The following is a 13,013-nucleotide window of genomic DNA, read 5'->3' as shown; positions in this document are numbered from 1 at the left end:
AGGGCTAATTCTCTATAAATGTCATATCATGATACTACAGGGGTGGGTAACTCTTTGGGAATATACACTGGCGTACACGTGCTCTAGATCAAGATATTTATATTTCCTGAAAGCGTTGAAAAATCTCTTTCAAATGATACCAAATTTGATAATATTCATCAATTTTAAAATACGGCCAAATTTGGTCTGAAAAAGTAAATCCTTAAACGTCCTCTATAGAATCTGTCTGCCTAATTTCTTCATGTATTAGTCATCTTGAACATTTTCCACCATATTTATTTCCAGCGCCTCCAACAATTCAACAATTCGACTCAAGTGCTCGCAGTTATTGGAGTTCCGGATATGACAAATATTATTTTTATGAAGGCCATTCTGTACAATTGAGTTGTCGCTTTAGCGGAAATCCGATTCCATGTGCAAGCATTCGACAAATTGATCAGACTGAACTTGTGAAATCAACTCCGGTAAACCTTGATAGCTATATATTTATTTTACTAGGCTATTAGGAAATAAAATTTCACAGTCTATAATTATGAGACAACCAGGAAATTAAGTTTGTTCAATTAAAAAGAATCATCATCATCATCATCATCATGAACATCATTATCATCATTTACATCATCATCATCATCATCATCACCATCATCATCATCATCATCATCATCATCATCATCATCATCATCATCATCATCATCATCATCATCATCATCATCAACATCATCATCGTCATCATCATCATCATCATCATCATCATCATCATCATCATCATCATCATCATATACTGTAAAATCACATTACTTGATAATTTAGCTGATTAAAATCCGTCTGACATAAATCTAATCTCTCTCCCATTTTCCATTATATACAGGAAAAAACCTGGGTTCGATATACTATTCAGAAAGCCAGGTGTTCTGATAATGGGGATTACATTTGTCAAGCCAGGAACACTTTGGCTGGAAATGTGACTAAAACTCTAAGACTGAACATAAGATGTAAGTAAGATTATAATGATGGTGTTGATAATAATCATGATGGTGATGATGATGATGATGATGATGATGATGATATATATATATATATATATATATATATATATATATTTATTTATATATATATATATATATATATATATATATATATATATAGGATTCAACAGACGTAAAATCACTTCACTCATAATGACGCATAGTAACTTAATAACTGGTTCTAAACTATCGAAACAATGGCGGACGCCCTTATGAAATACTTCTCCGACGAGCAAAAAACTGCATACAGAGGAGAAAAACGTTATAAATCTGATCATGTTTTGCCTTTTATACATTCTGATCACATGACATGTAAAAAAAATTCCAGCCAGCATGAAGAATAAAAAGTACAGATATTCTTTGTTTGGAACCAAGCTACTTGCTGTTGGGCGGAAATGACATCAGACTATTGAATCCAATTGAACGAGGCATCCCCGAATTCTACATACCATTTGAGGCATATTATAATATTTAAATAAAATCAACAGGTGATCCAACATTGTGCCATAGCTCGGATGACGATAGAACGTTCAGGGCAGACATTGGGACACAGCTTGGGATCAGTGTATGCATGTATGGAAATCCTCTACCATCCATCGAATCGTTCGAGTTATTCTCTGAGACAAATGGTGAGTTTGAAATGTTACTGTAAACATTGTAACCATCACTATTAACATTCTTGTTGTCTGTTTTTATCATCATCATTATCGTCGTCATCGTCATCATCATCATCATCATCATCATCATCATCATCATCATCATCATCATCATCACCTTCATCATCGTCGTCAAAATCAGTCGTCATTTTAAGCGAATTAATTAGCCAAACTGGCCATTCCTGTCAAAGTTGCACATACAAAAAGAAAAAGATTTAAGACATTCCTGGTAGTATTTATTTAACCAGTTTATTGCCGTTCTCTATAAAAAATGTATTTCTTTTAATTTGGCCAGAAACTCATCTTTAAATATCAATAGATTTTAATGACCGCTTCTTGATAAAAAAAATTCTATCAAACCTTGGTAGTTAAGTAAAATTTCCCAGGTTTAAGGGTCTTTTGTCAAGATGAGGGGCAATTAAATCGATTAATATTTGAAGGACGATTTTTCTGGCCAAATTTTTAATTATGTTTTTTTTTTCCCAGGAGTACGACAGTTGAACTAGTAAAAGATTTCAATAATGCTCAGAAACGTGATATGAAAGAGTAAAATTGTTTTTTTAATGAGCTTTTATATAGGGCAATATCCACTAAACGTGTTCAAAGCGCTTTACATGTAGTCCCTGGCCAACAGCAATACTTAATTTGTAGCACGAGACGCCTGTTAGGCGATAATACATCCTGAGTACGGTGAGAGAATGTGAGTAAAGTGCCTAAGGACTCAACTATGGGCCGTGCGAGGCTCGAAGCCAGGACCTTCCGGTCTGAAAGCGAGTGCCATACCACTAGACCACATAAACGCACTCGGTTAAATAAAGACAGCATTTAACATTAATTAGACAAAAGAATAATTTCAGAATTTTGAAATGAAGTTGTAAGATTCGTTGTATCTAGATTATATTTCCTATATAAGTTCTTTTTTAAAGCAGTTCTACAGAGCCATTGGGCCCATGGAGCCGGAGTTTATTCTTTGAAACGGACAATAGTAATTGCTTGCTATCCTTTGGATAGGACGTTAGTCTATCGCAAAGTACTTTCCGCCAAATCAAACAAACTCAGCGATCCATTCACTTCTAGGTGGACATGGGATCAGAATAACTAAATATCTCGACTGCATCACAGGATCGATCTTGGTCCCATTGAGTGATAAGCGAGTGCTCTACCAACTGAATTATTGGGAACCCCGATCAGGTAGAGGTGGTGACGAGTTCCATTTTTATAACTGGAATGGTTTTGATTCTCCTGACACATCTGTACCGTTTTTTAAAACAAATTCTTGTTGTTATGATTCTGGTTTGCTAGATCAAAGATTAAATGTAGCAATGACTATCCCGCACAAATCTTTGGGCCTCTTTTTCGCTCACGAAGTGCCCGAATTCGCGTCAAAATATGGGACGAAGCCGTTTCGTATATGCTATTTTTAAAAAATTGATTACGACGCTGTTTATCGATGAATATGACTGAAAGTTGGCACACAGTTAGAAAAAAGGTAATTTTAGACTATGTCAAGCGACAAAACTCGTGCGATTACCAGAAGACCGTTAAAAATAGATTTTTACTCTTTGGAGTAAAATATTTCTAAAACTACCGGGCGTGGAGGTTTTGTCGCTGACAAGGTAATACATGAACATTTCTTCTTTTTGATTGTAAAATATCATATGAATATGACGAGTACTTTTCCGTATTTTACAAAAACCATCCTAATTTGCTCTTCAAGTTTCAATCTTTTAATCCACTTATTACGCAAGATACAACCAAAGGTCGAAAAAAATGCCGAAAAAGCGTCCCCTATTTTCGCGTTTTTTTCCTCTTTGCGGGTCATCCAAATAAATGACACCTTTGAAACTGTCATAACTTGTTTATTTATGAATGGATTTTTAAAATTCAAAAACATTTTTACTCAGTGGAGATAGGGTTTTGATTTTAAACAAAAATTATCCTCAAAAAGAGAAAAAAAACATTTTTCATAGTTAGTGCTAATTAAATGAATAGATGTCGTAACGCTAAAAACTGCATTAAATCGATTACATTTTAGATAAATTATCTCAAAAAGCGTGTATGAAAGGTCTATCAGACAAAGCAAGAAATAAAAATATAAGAGAAAAAAAAACATCCCAAAAAACCAGTCTATCTCGACTGGAGATCGAACCTCAGACCTTCTGGTTTTTGTCTTGTATTTTTTCTTGTACTTTTCTCTCTTGATTTGTCTGACACCATTTGTACACCTGCTCCTTAACTTCTTGATTTTAAATTTTACATATACGTTAAAAGACCAGTTTTACTCTGTTCTATATCTCTGCATATTTTCTAATTCATATTTCCAGATAGGGTTGTTGATAAGAGCCACTACATTATACGGTACGAGGAATCCACATTTTACAAGGGGAGACTATCCATCAACGTCTCTATGCAAGAGGACTCCTTTGGAAAATATCATTTGGAATACAGACAAAAAAGAAGTATGACTTTTACCGTTAAACATGCAGGTAAATACGTGTATGGCATTGACGTATTTTGATGTGAGTTTATATCTATAGATATTTGAATTATTGAATTAAGTAGTTGATTTAACTCTAGCACATTTGATTATCTTGTTGATGACGTTGTGGTGGTAAGCAAGCTTGTGATGGGAACTGAATTGATGATATTGAGTAGTGGTAGTAGTAGTAGTAGTAGTAGTAGTAGTAGTAGTAGTAGTAGTAGTAGTAGTAGTAGTAGTAGTAGTAGTAGTAGTAGTAGTAGTAGTAGTAGTAGTAGTAGTAGTAGTAGTAGTAGTAGTAGTAGTAGTAATACTAGTAGTAGTAGTAGTAGTAGTAGTAGTAGTAGTAGTAGTAGTAGTAATACTAGTAGTAGTAGTAGTAGTAGTAGTAGTTAGTAGTAGTAGTAGTAGTAGTAAGTATATAGTAGTAGTCGTAGTAGTAGTAGTAGTAGTAGTAGTAGTAGTAGTAGTAGTAGTAGTAGTAGTAGTAGTAGTAGTAGTTGTTGTTGTTGTTGTTGTAGTAGTGGTAGTAGTAGTAGTAGTAGTACTAGTAGTAGTAGTAGTAGTAGTAGTAGTAGTAGTAGTAGTAGTAGTAGTAGTAGTAGTAGTAGTAGTAGTAGTAGTAGTAGTAGTAATAGAAGAAGTAAAAGCTGTGGTAGTATTTCCGCAATAATAATAAAAAATTAATATCATTCATTACTGACTAGTTTGGCACATTTGAAAAAAAAATATCATTCTTCCCTGTATGAGATTTGAGTAAATTCCAATTTCGATTAGATATAACCTAGGTCATGGGGTCAGGACCATTACCATTGAAGACAGCGTGGCACAGCGCTACGGCTTTTCTTCGTACCCAAAAGGTACCGAATTCGATAACCCGCCGCTGCTCTGTGTGGCCCTGTTCATGTCACCTCACCCTTGCTCAATTTGCGGCGCTGCACTGCGGTGTACACCTGGATTATTCCAGTCTTCCCTTGGAATAGACCCTAGAGAAAATTTTCCCCTATGGGATAAATAAAAGGAATTTTATTTTAATTTTAAAAATCTAATTACTGTTTCTTTCAACAGAGGCACCATTTTGTCCATCAGATGCCAAAGTATTAGACAGTGGTCCGTACTATTTGAGGATTCAGTGGACTCAAGATGTATCTCATTTGGAGGGTGACAGTTTCGTTATATTCAACTTTGATGACACACTCAACGACTTTACGAAATTAGGTGAAATAGTGGTGAATGAGACAGCACGTCATGGGAATATGAGCCTTGATGTCTTGGGATTGGATCATGGGAGAACGTACAACCTGACAATAGGTACGATGAATAAATATGGAACGCGGGTTTGTGAGGACAACTGGTTCAAAGGCACTACACAAGGTAATAGCCATTATGATGATGATGATAAATATATTAATGATGATGGTGGTGATGATGACGATGATTATTATTATTATTATTATTATTATTATTATTATTATTATTATTATTATTATTATTATTATTATTATTATTATTATTATTATTATTATTATTATTATCATTATTATTATTATTATTATTATTATTATTATTATTATATTATTATTATTATTATTATTAGTAGTAGTAGTAGTAGTAGTAATAGTAGTAGTAGTAGTAGTAGTAGTAGTAGTAGTAGTAGTAGTAGTAGTAGTAGTAGTAGTAGTAGTCGTCGTCGTCGTAGTAGTAGTAGTAGTAGTAGTAGTAGTAGTAGTAGTAGTAGTAGTAGTAGTAGTCGTAGTAGTAGCAGTTGTGGTAGTAGTAGTAATAAAATTGTTGGTATTAAAAAGCACAATATTCACTAAACGTGCTCAAAGCCTTATAAAGGGTCTCAAGCCGACAGCAACACTTTAGGGTAACTCCATGTGAACTATGAGGTCAAACTAATTTTTTTCGCAGATCAGTTTGACGTAATAAATACCTTTTTTGTAGTTTTGTTTTTATAGCCTGAAAAATTGGCTAAAATACTTTAAAATGTTATTATTTGTGACAAGGATAAGTCAAAATATGTGTAAGCAAAGAGGACAAATGATCTTTTCAAATCCCTTGTTCCCAATCGTAATTCCCACAATGTCCAGGCATATTTGGCATGGCTGAAATCAGGAAGTATTCAATGCTACTATGGACGGGTTTCATCCGTGTCACGAACAGGTGGCGCTGCACAGGTTGGAGGCAGGAGAACCAACAACAAACTTTAATCATGTGCCTTAAATTCACAGTTTTTCTCTATTTCAAATTTCATGATCATATCTTTAGTACTTTTTGAAATATCACATTTCATAATCTTTTTTGTGTTTTTTTTTTTTCTCAAAATTGCGTATTTGCAGGAAATGTGGATATAAAATAGCTATTATGTAAAAATTATCCAAAATATTTTGTTTATTTTCTGCAGGTTAACTTTCAAACATAAGAAGCGGCGCTTTTATAACTAATTTGATTTGTTTAGAAGTTGCGGCTCATTTTGTTATGTGACCCCCCCCCCCCTTTTTTTTTTCCATACCTCAAAAATTGTATGTCTTGAATTTACCGATTATTGATAAATTACTAACATGTATATATTGCATATTCCCCACATAATATTTCCCTTCCCAATGGCCTGTTAGATATATAAAACAATTTTTTGACATTTTTCTCAGAAATACTGATTTGAGATGGAAAGACTGGCCAATGACAAAAGAGGATGGAAAAGTTCCATCGGTGGTCCATACCCACTGTGGGATGAGAAGAAGAAATTCTGATCTGTCGTCAAATCTGGAATTTAGTAATGTATAATGCATTATTTTTTGTTGTTGGCTGAAGAAGGGTTTTGAACCCGAAAAGTTCCTTTTTGGTATTTTGGTTCTTTTTTGAAGCTGTCATAGTCATTTATTTTGTTCATTCCATTTTATAGTCCACAGCTTCTAGTAGCCCAGAATCACGTAAATTCCATTTAGTGAGTATTATGCTGTTCAATAGTTTGCTCTTTCAATGAACCATTCATCATCGAGCATTCCATGCATCCGATTTTTGCGAGTGCGTCTGTTTTGTCTTTTTTTTCAGAACTGGAAATATCCTCTTCTGCTATTCAGGAATCCTCCATTTCTATTGTGGTTGCCATCAGTATTGTGTCTGCTTTCCTGATCGTTGTCATTATTTCAGTCGTCGTTGTTGTCATTTGTAGAAGGAATAATCAAAGGAAAAGGAGAGGTGAGTGGACGCTCTTGACAATGCTAAAATCAATAAAAAATGAAATGATGATTACCTTCATTTGTTTGTTTGTATGTTTGTCTTTAAGAGTTTTTGAGGCCAGATAATTCAAGTAGAAAGTAACCAAACACCTTTGTACGCCACACGCTTATTCATTTCCGGTTCAAACATTTACATTCATCGTTGATCATTCGTGAGTTTCCTCATAAAATGATCACCATGTAGAATATTCGGTAACATAAAGAATATAAAAATATATTTTCTATAAGTCCATCTTCACTGAGACAACACAAGGATCTCTGATAAAGGGTCTGTAATATTAAGTACATTGAAATATATTTTCTATATGTCCAGCGTACAGAGGTAACACTGTGATATCCGTCTCTTTAATAAATCCGATTTCAGAAGGTCCATTTCAAATGGATACGATTGACCGAGCTGCTGGAGGCGTGGACGCAGGGGATGGAGGTAATGCTGAAGTGGAGTATGAAAACGTTGAGAAAATATTCAAAAACCAAAACAAAGGTAATTTATATGTCCATCTTTGCTGAGACAACACTCTGATCTCTGACAAAGGGTCTGTTATATTAAGTAGATTGAAATATGTTTTCTATACATCTATCTTTACTGAGACAACACTCTGATCCTCTCTAATAAAGGGTCTGTAATATTAAGTAGATTGAAATGTGTTTTCTATATGTCCTTCTTTACTGAGACAACACTCTGATCTCTGATAAAGGGTCTGTAATATTAAGTACATTGAAATATGTTTTCTATATGTCCAGCGTACTGAGGTAACCCTGTGATATCCGTCTCTTTAATAAATCCGATTTCAGAAGGTCCATTTCAAATGGATAAGATTGGCCGAGCTGCTGGAGGCGTGGACGCAGGGGATGGAGGTAATGCTGAAGTGGAGTATGAAAACTTTGAGAAAATATTCAAAAACCAAAACAAAGGTAATTTATATGTCCATCTTTGCTGAGACAACACTCTGATCTCTGATAAAGGGTCTGTAATATTAAGTAGATTGAAATGTGTTTTCTATATATCTATCTTGACTGAGACAACACTCTGATCCTCTCTAATAAAGGGTCTGTAATATTAAGTAGATTGAAATGTGTTTTCTATATGTCCTTCTTTACTGAGACAACACTCTGATCTCTGATAAAGGGTCTGTAATATTAAGTACATTGAAATATGTTTTCTATATGTCCAGCTGACTGAGGTAACCCTGTGATATCCGTCTCTTTAATAAATCCGATTTCAGAAGGTCCATTTCAAATGGATAAGATTGGCCGAGCTGCTGGAGGCGTGGACGCAGGGGATGGAGGTAATGCTGAAGTGGAGTATGAAAACGTTGAGAAAATATTCAAAAACCAAAACAAAGGTAATGGAAGTTGTAGTAGAGCACGTAAAAGTAGCAGTTGTAGTATTTTTGTTGTATTAGTTGTGGCTGTAGTAATCAGTAGTATTAGAAGTAGTAGTAGTAGTTGTTGTTGTTGTTGTTGTTGTTGTTGTTGTTGTAGTACAGTCCATTCCGGTGAATCGCAACACTTTGGGATCAGCGAAAATGTTGCCAGTAACCGGAGTTGAGTTTCCTGATCACTAATGCAACATTTTGCCTCTGTTGCAAGATATTGGGACTGTCCATGGCTGCGGTATCTTTAGTCGATTTCAAATAAAATGATGGGACACTGTTTTTACCACCGCTTGTTGAAGTTTTTATAACAATTTTGATTTGACCACTGATCAGTTTCATACCGCGTTATATGGTAAACTCAAACCAGTTGTTGTAAACATTGTTCTTAGTCCACCACAGACTTAGCAATTTGATTGAAATAAAAACCAAGCAAAAGAAGCGTTGATGCAAGCTGACATCTTGCTTAGATTGGTTGAACTTTAACTCTTTTGTTCTCAACATTCGAAGAGAATAGCCGTGATGAGAGACAATACGCTCTCACCAACCCCATATGCACAGATGTCAATCCCAAAGCAAAGGATACCGCTCAGTTTCTCCTCAAAAATGTCATTGTCTACCTGTTGTCAAGACTATGCCAAGCCCTCCTACCTAATGGTCACAGATGACTTCATAGAACAATACTGCAACGCCCCAACCTTTTTGTCTCTAATAGAGTGGTGACTTACTACTTTAGCATTAAACCCCGCTCTCAATTCTTCAAAATGTCATGATTTCACCCATGACGAAATTTAATCATGAGATTTTGTTTGATTGATTTCTTGAATTTGCCACTTTTGAGGTTGAAAATTTATCGCAATTAACCGAAATTTGTTGCAGTCAACAAGTGACTGTTATATAGAATTAATTCCATTTCTTGAGAAATGTTGCGATTAATCGAAAGTTTCGATTAACCGAGGTGCGATTATCCGTAGTGGACTGTAATAGTAGTAGTAGCAGTAGTAATAGTAGTAGTAGACATCGTGGGTACTAAAATTAAAAGTAATAGTAGTGGTAGTAGTATTATATTTTTGTATTATTATTATTATTATTATTATTATTATTAGTAGTAGTAGTAGTAGTAGTAGTAGTAGTAGTAGTAGTAGTAGTAGTAGTAGTAGTAGTAGTAGTAGTAGTAGTAGTAGTAGTAGTAGTAGTAGTAGTAGTAGTAGTAGTAGTAGTAGTAGTAGTAGTAGTAGTAGTAATAGTAGAAAGTAAAAAGAAATCAAATAAAAGTAATAGTAGTGGTAATAGTAGTAACAGTAGTAGTAGTAGCTGTAGCAGAGGCAGCAGCAGAAGCAGTAGTAGCTTGAAAAAACACGTATTTAAACAATTCACCGGAAAACTCATCCTTCAAATAGCGATCGATTTGAGTCTCTCATTCTGGCAAAAAGTCTCAAACCAAACCTTGGGCTTCTTGAGAGCTTTTGGCGATAACTGACATTTAGATCGATCAATCTTTGAAGGACGAGTATTCTGTCCAAAACTGAAATACGATTGTTTGGAGTACGGTTCTTTGTTATTTTGAAGGCGTTTTAGGTCTCTATTGAGGACAGTATAAATTGCCGTGGGTGGTCTACCTTGATATTTCTTGTGTCCAGATGGGGTGAAAAACGTATTCATGTCTTTATTAGCTGGTATATTTTTATCTCTTCTGAGTATATGCCCAAGAAGCCACCATCTTGTCTCCAGGATTTGAATGGATAAGGGTCTTTCATTACATTTTTCATACAGTATTTTATTACTTATTTTTGTGGGGTATCGTATATTCAGGACTCTTTTCAGTTGTTTACTATGGAATCTGTCTAATCTTTGCTCTTCGGTTCCAGTCAGTGCCCATGTTCCGCAATTGTATATAAGCAGGGATTTTACAAGGGTTGTGTATAATTTTATTTTAGTGTTTAGTTTTATTTTATCTTTTCTAATCCATATATGTCGTCATTTATTTAGTGCAGCCGTCGATAAACTTTTTCTTCTTTCTACATCTTCCTTGTCTCATATAAATTATCCTACCTTTACAGTAATTTTACATCTGTTTTGTCAGTATTAACGTACAGTTGGTATTTTTGTAAGGCTCTTTGGATGTCATTTACATTGACTAGTTTCAGGCCACTAAGGTCAATGTCGTCTGCATATGCAATTTCCATGGGGAGTTCGCTTTCAAAACGTGATTGGGCCGAAGGTACAGATTTAAGCACATCTTTTAAAGCATTTTCTAGATAAATGATAAATAAAACAGGGCTTAGGCTGTCTCCTTGTGGTGTACCAATGTTGCCAAGGAATGATTTATTCTCTGGGGCACCGATTATTTTCTGTGGTTATCCAGGTGTTACTTATGAGGAATCTGATTAATCTAACTTCAAAAAATGAAAAAGAAAGACAGAAACTCAAATATGAACGAAACAAAATATTACACCGCATAAGACATAGAGTAATTGATCTTAGAAATGAAGAGTTGGACAAAAAAAAGTTGATAATATTAGTAAATGCAATAACAATCAAGCAGTGTATAAAACACCATTTGAAAGCCCAAAGATAGAGTACGACTTGGAAAATTAGTTATTAACCCCAATGACATTTCGAATGTTCTTTTTTAAATCTATAAAACAAAATTTCAAGACAACAAAACGCCACACGTCAGCTCATTTGAGGGAGATCTCCGACCACTATTTAAACCTATTACACCAAGAGAAGTGAAAAATGCTTTTAGAAAACAACAACAGAGCACCGGGAGAAGACGGAGTATGCGCTGAACTTCTAAAACATGGACCACCCTTATTAGATGAACATATAGCGGACATTTTCAATCAGACGTTTGAACATCACCAGAACCTGGATAATAATAAAGGGGAGCTGATATCAAATCAAAAGCCAGGAAATCCAAAACGCCCTCCAAAGAGTTTGAGACCAATTACTCTGCTTAATCCAATTAGAAAATCGCTCTCCCTGATCACACTGAATAGAATTAGACCGATTGTTGAAAATTATTTGTCAATGCGGATTCAGGACGGAGAGAAGTACTGCAGATGTAGTTTGGACCCACAAATGGCTTGCTGCCAAAACCTTGTCAGAAAAAGTAGAAAGAGTTATAACTGGAATAGATATGGTTGCCGACTTCGATACTATCAATCGCCAATCCTTGTTAAATATTTTGAAAGGAATAGTTATGGAAGATGAAGTTAGATTAATAATAATAATAATAATAATAATAATAATAATAATAATAATAATAATAATAATAATAATAATAATAATCATTATTATTATTATTATTATTATTATTATTATTATTATTATTATTATTATTATTATTATTATTATTATTATTATTATTATCATTATTATTATTATTATTATCATCATTATTATTATTATCATTATTATTATTATAATGATAATTATATTAATACTAAATTATTTGTGTACAGAGCGAACTCCATGAATTTATGCTCTAAGGCGTTTTACAATAAATCACAAATTCACAAAGGGAAAATAACATAATAAGCACAGCACTGAAAGCTTAATTTGAAGAAGAAAAAATACATAAAACTAAATTAAACAAAAGCTATATTAAACAGTTCAGTATTTAATAACACGAATCATAAATAATTATTATTAATAATTCTTATATATACTATCATTTTCCACCAGGCAACAAATGTTGAGGACAAACCTCTGAATCATGGTGCCCTGGACGATGGTGATCCCCCTGTTACTCGAAAAGAAGAAGAATTGGTTTACATCTCCGTCACTGTGGACAACAACAAAAATGCTGCCAAGAACGAGGACGGCGGTGGGTTCCAAAAATGACAACTGGAGAAATATGACCCTGTAGAATACTCTACCGTGGACTTTGACACAACTGACTTGCATGCGGTAAAAGAAAAGAAGGAGGAACTAAAAGAGGCGGAGAGGAAAGGGTTGGATTTGGATGGTTAACACAAAAGCTTAAAAACGATGCGAATGATATAAAGTAAAACGATAAATTATGACGATTTAGAAAGTATTTATTTTATTATAATATACTATATTATTATTATCGTATTTATGTGGTTTTAACATCTCAGTTCTATATTTGTATATGATACTTGATGTGTTGATGTAAAGCACCAGTGAGCAATTCTTAATTGGAACTAGCCGCTTTATAAATTCATTATATTATATTACAGTATTATATAAGCAGACTTTATGTTATA

At 34.1% G+C, this 13,013-nt stretch overlaps 1 protein-coding gene across 1 annotated transcript in view; it reads left to right on the top strand.

The window, feature by feature from the left end:
- Nucleotides 1-13,013, top strand: part of LOC144959602 (uncharacterized) — a 39,717-nt gene that overhangs the window by 26,407 nt on the left and 297 nt on the right. Inside the window, exons 10-19 of the mRNA XM_078892228.1 lie at nucleotides 286-464; nucleotides 869-992; nucleotides 1,514-1,654; nucleotides 4,006-4,167; nucleotides 5,229-5,534; nucleotides 7,215-7,361; nucleotides 7,767-7,886; nucleotides 8,198-8,317; nucleotides 8,629-8,748; nucleotides 12,469-13,013. The exon at nucleotides 12,469-13,013 is cut by the window's right edge and continues 297 nt beyond it. Of these exons, the coding sequence (XP_078748354.1) occupies nucleotides 286-464; nucleotides 869-992; nucleotides 1,514-1,654; nucleotides 4,006-4,167; nucleotides 5,229-5,534; nucleotides 7,215-7,361; nucleotides 7,767-7,886; nucleotides 8,198-8,317; nucleotides 8,629-8,748; nucleotides 12,469-12,482 (1,433 nt within the window). The 3' untranslated portion in view covers nucleotides 12,483-13,013. The remainder of the gene's footprint in view (nucleotides 1-285; nucleotides 465-868; nucleotides 993-1,513; nucleotides 1,655-4,005; nucleotides 4,168-5,228; nucleotides 5,535-7,214; nucleotides 7,362-7,766; nucleotides 7,887-8,197; nucleotides 8,318-8,628; nucleotides 8,749-12,468) is intronic.

The sequence above is a fragment of the Berghia stephanieae genome, chromosome 14, assembly GCF_034508935.2.
Source record: "Berghia stephanieae isolate SIO BIC M18660-M18661 chromosome 14, UCSD_Bste_1.3, whole genome shotgun sequence".
In the NCBI taxonomy this organism is placed as follows: Eukaryota; Metazoa; Mollusca; class Gastropoda; order Nudibranchia; family Aeolidiidae; genus Berghia; species Berghia stephanieae.
Note: the sequence above shows the minus strand (reverse complement) of the source record. Positions and strands in the feature narration are given on the sequence as shown.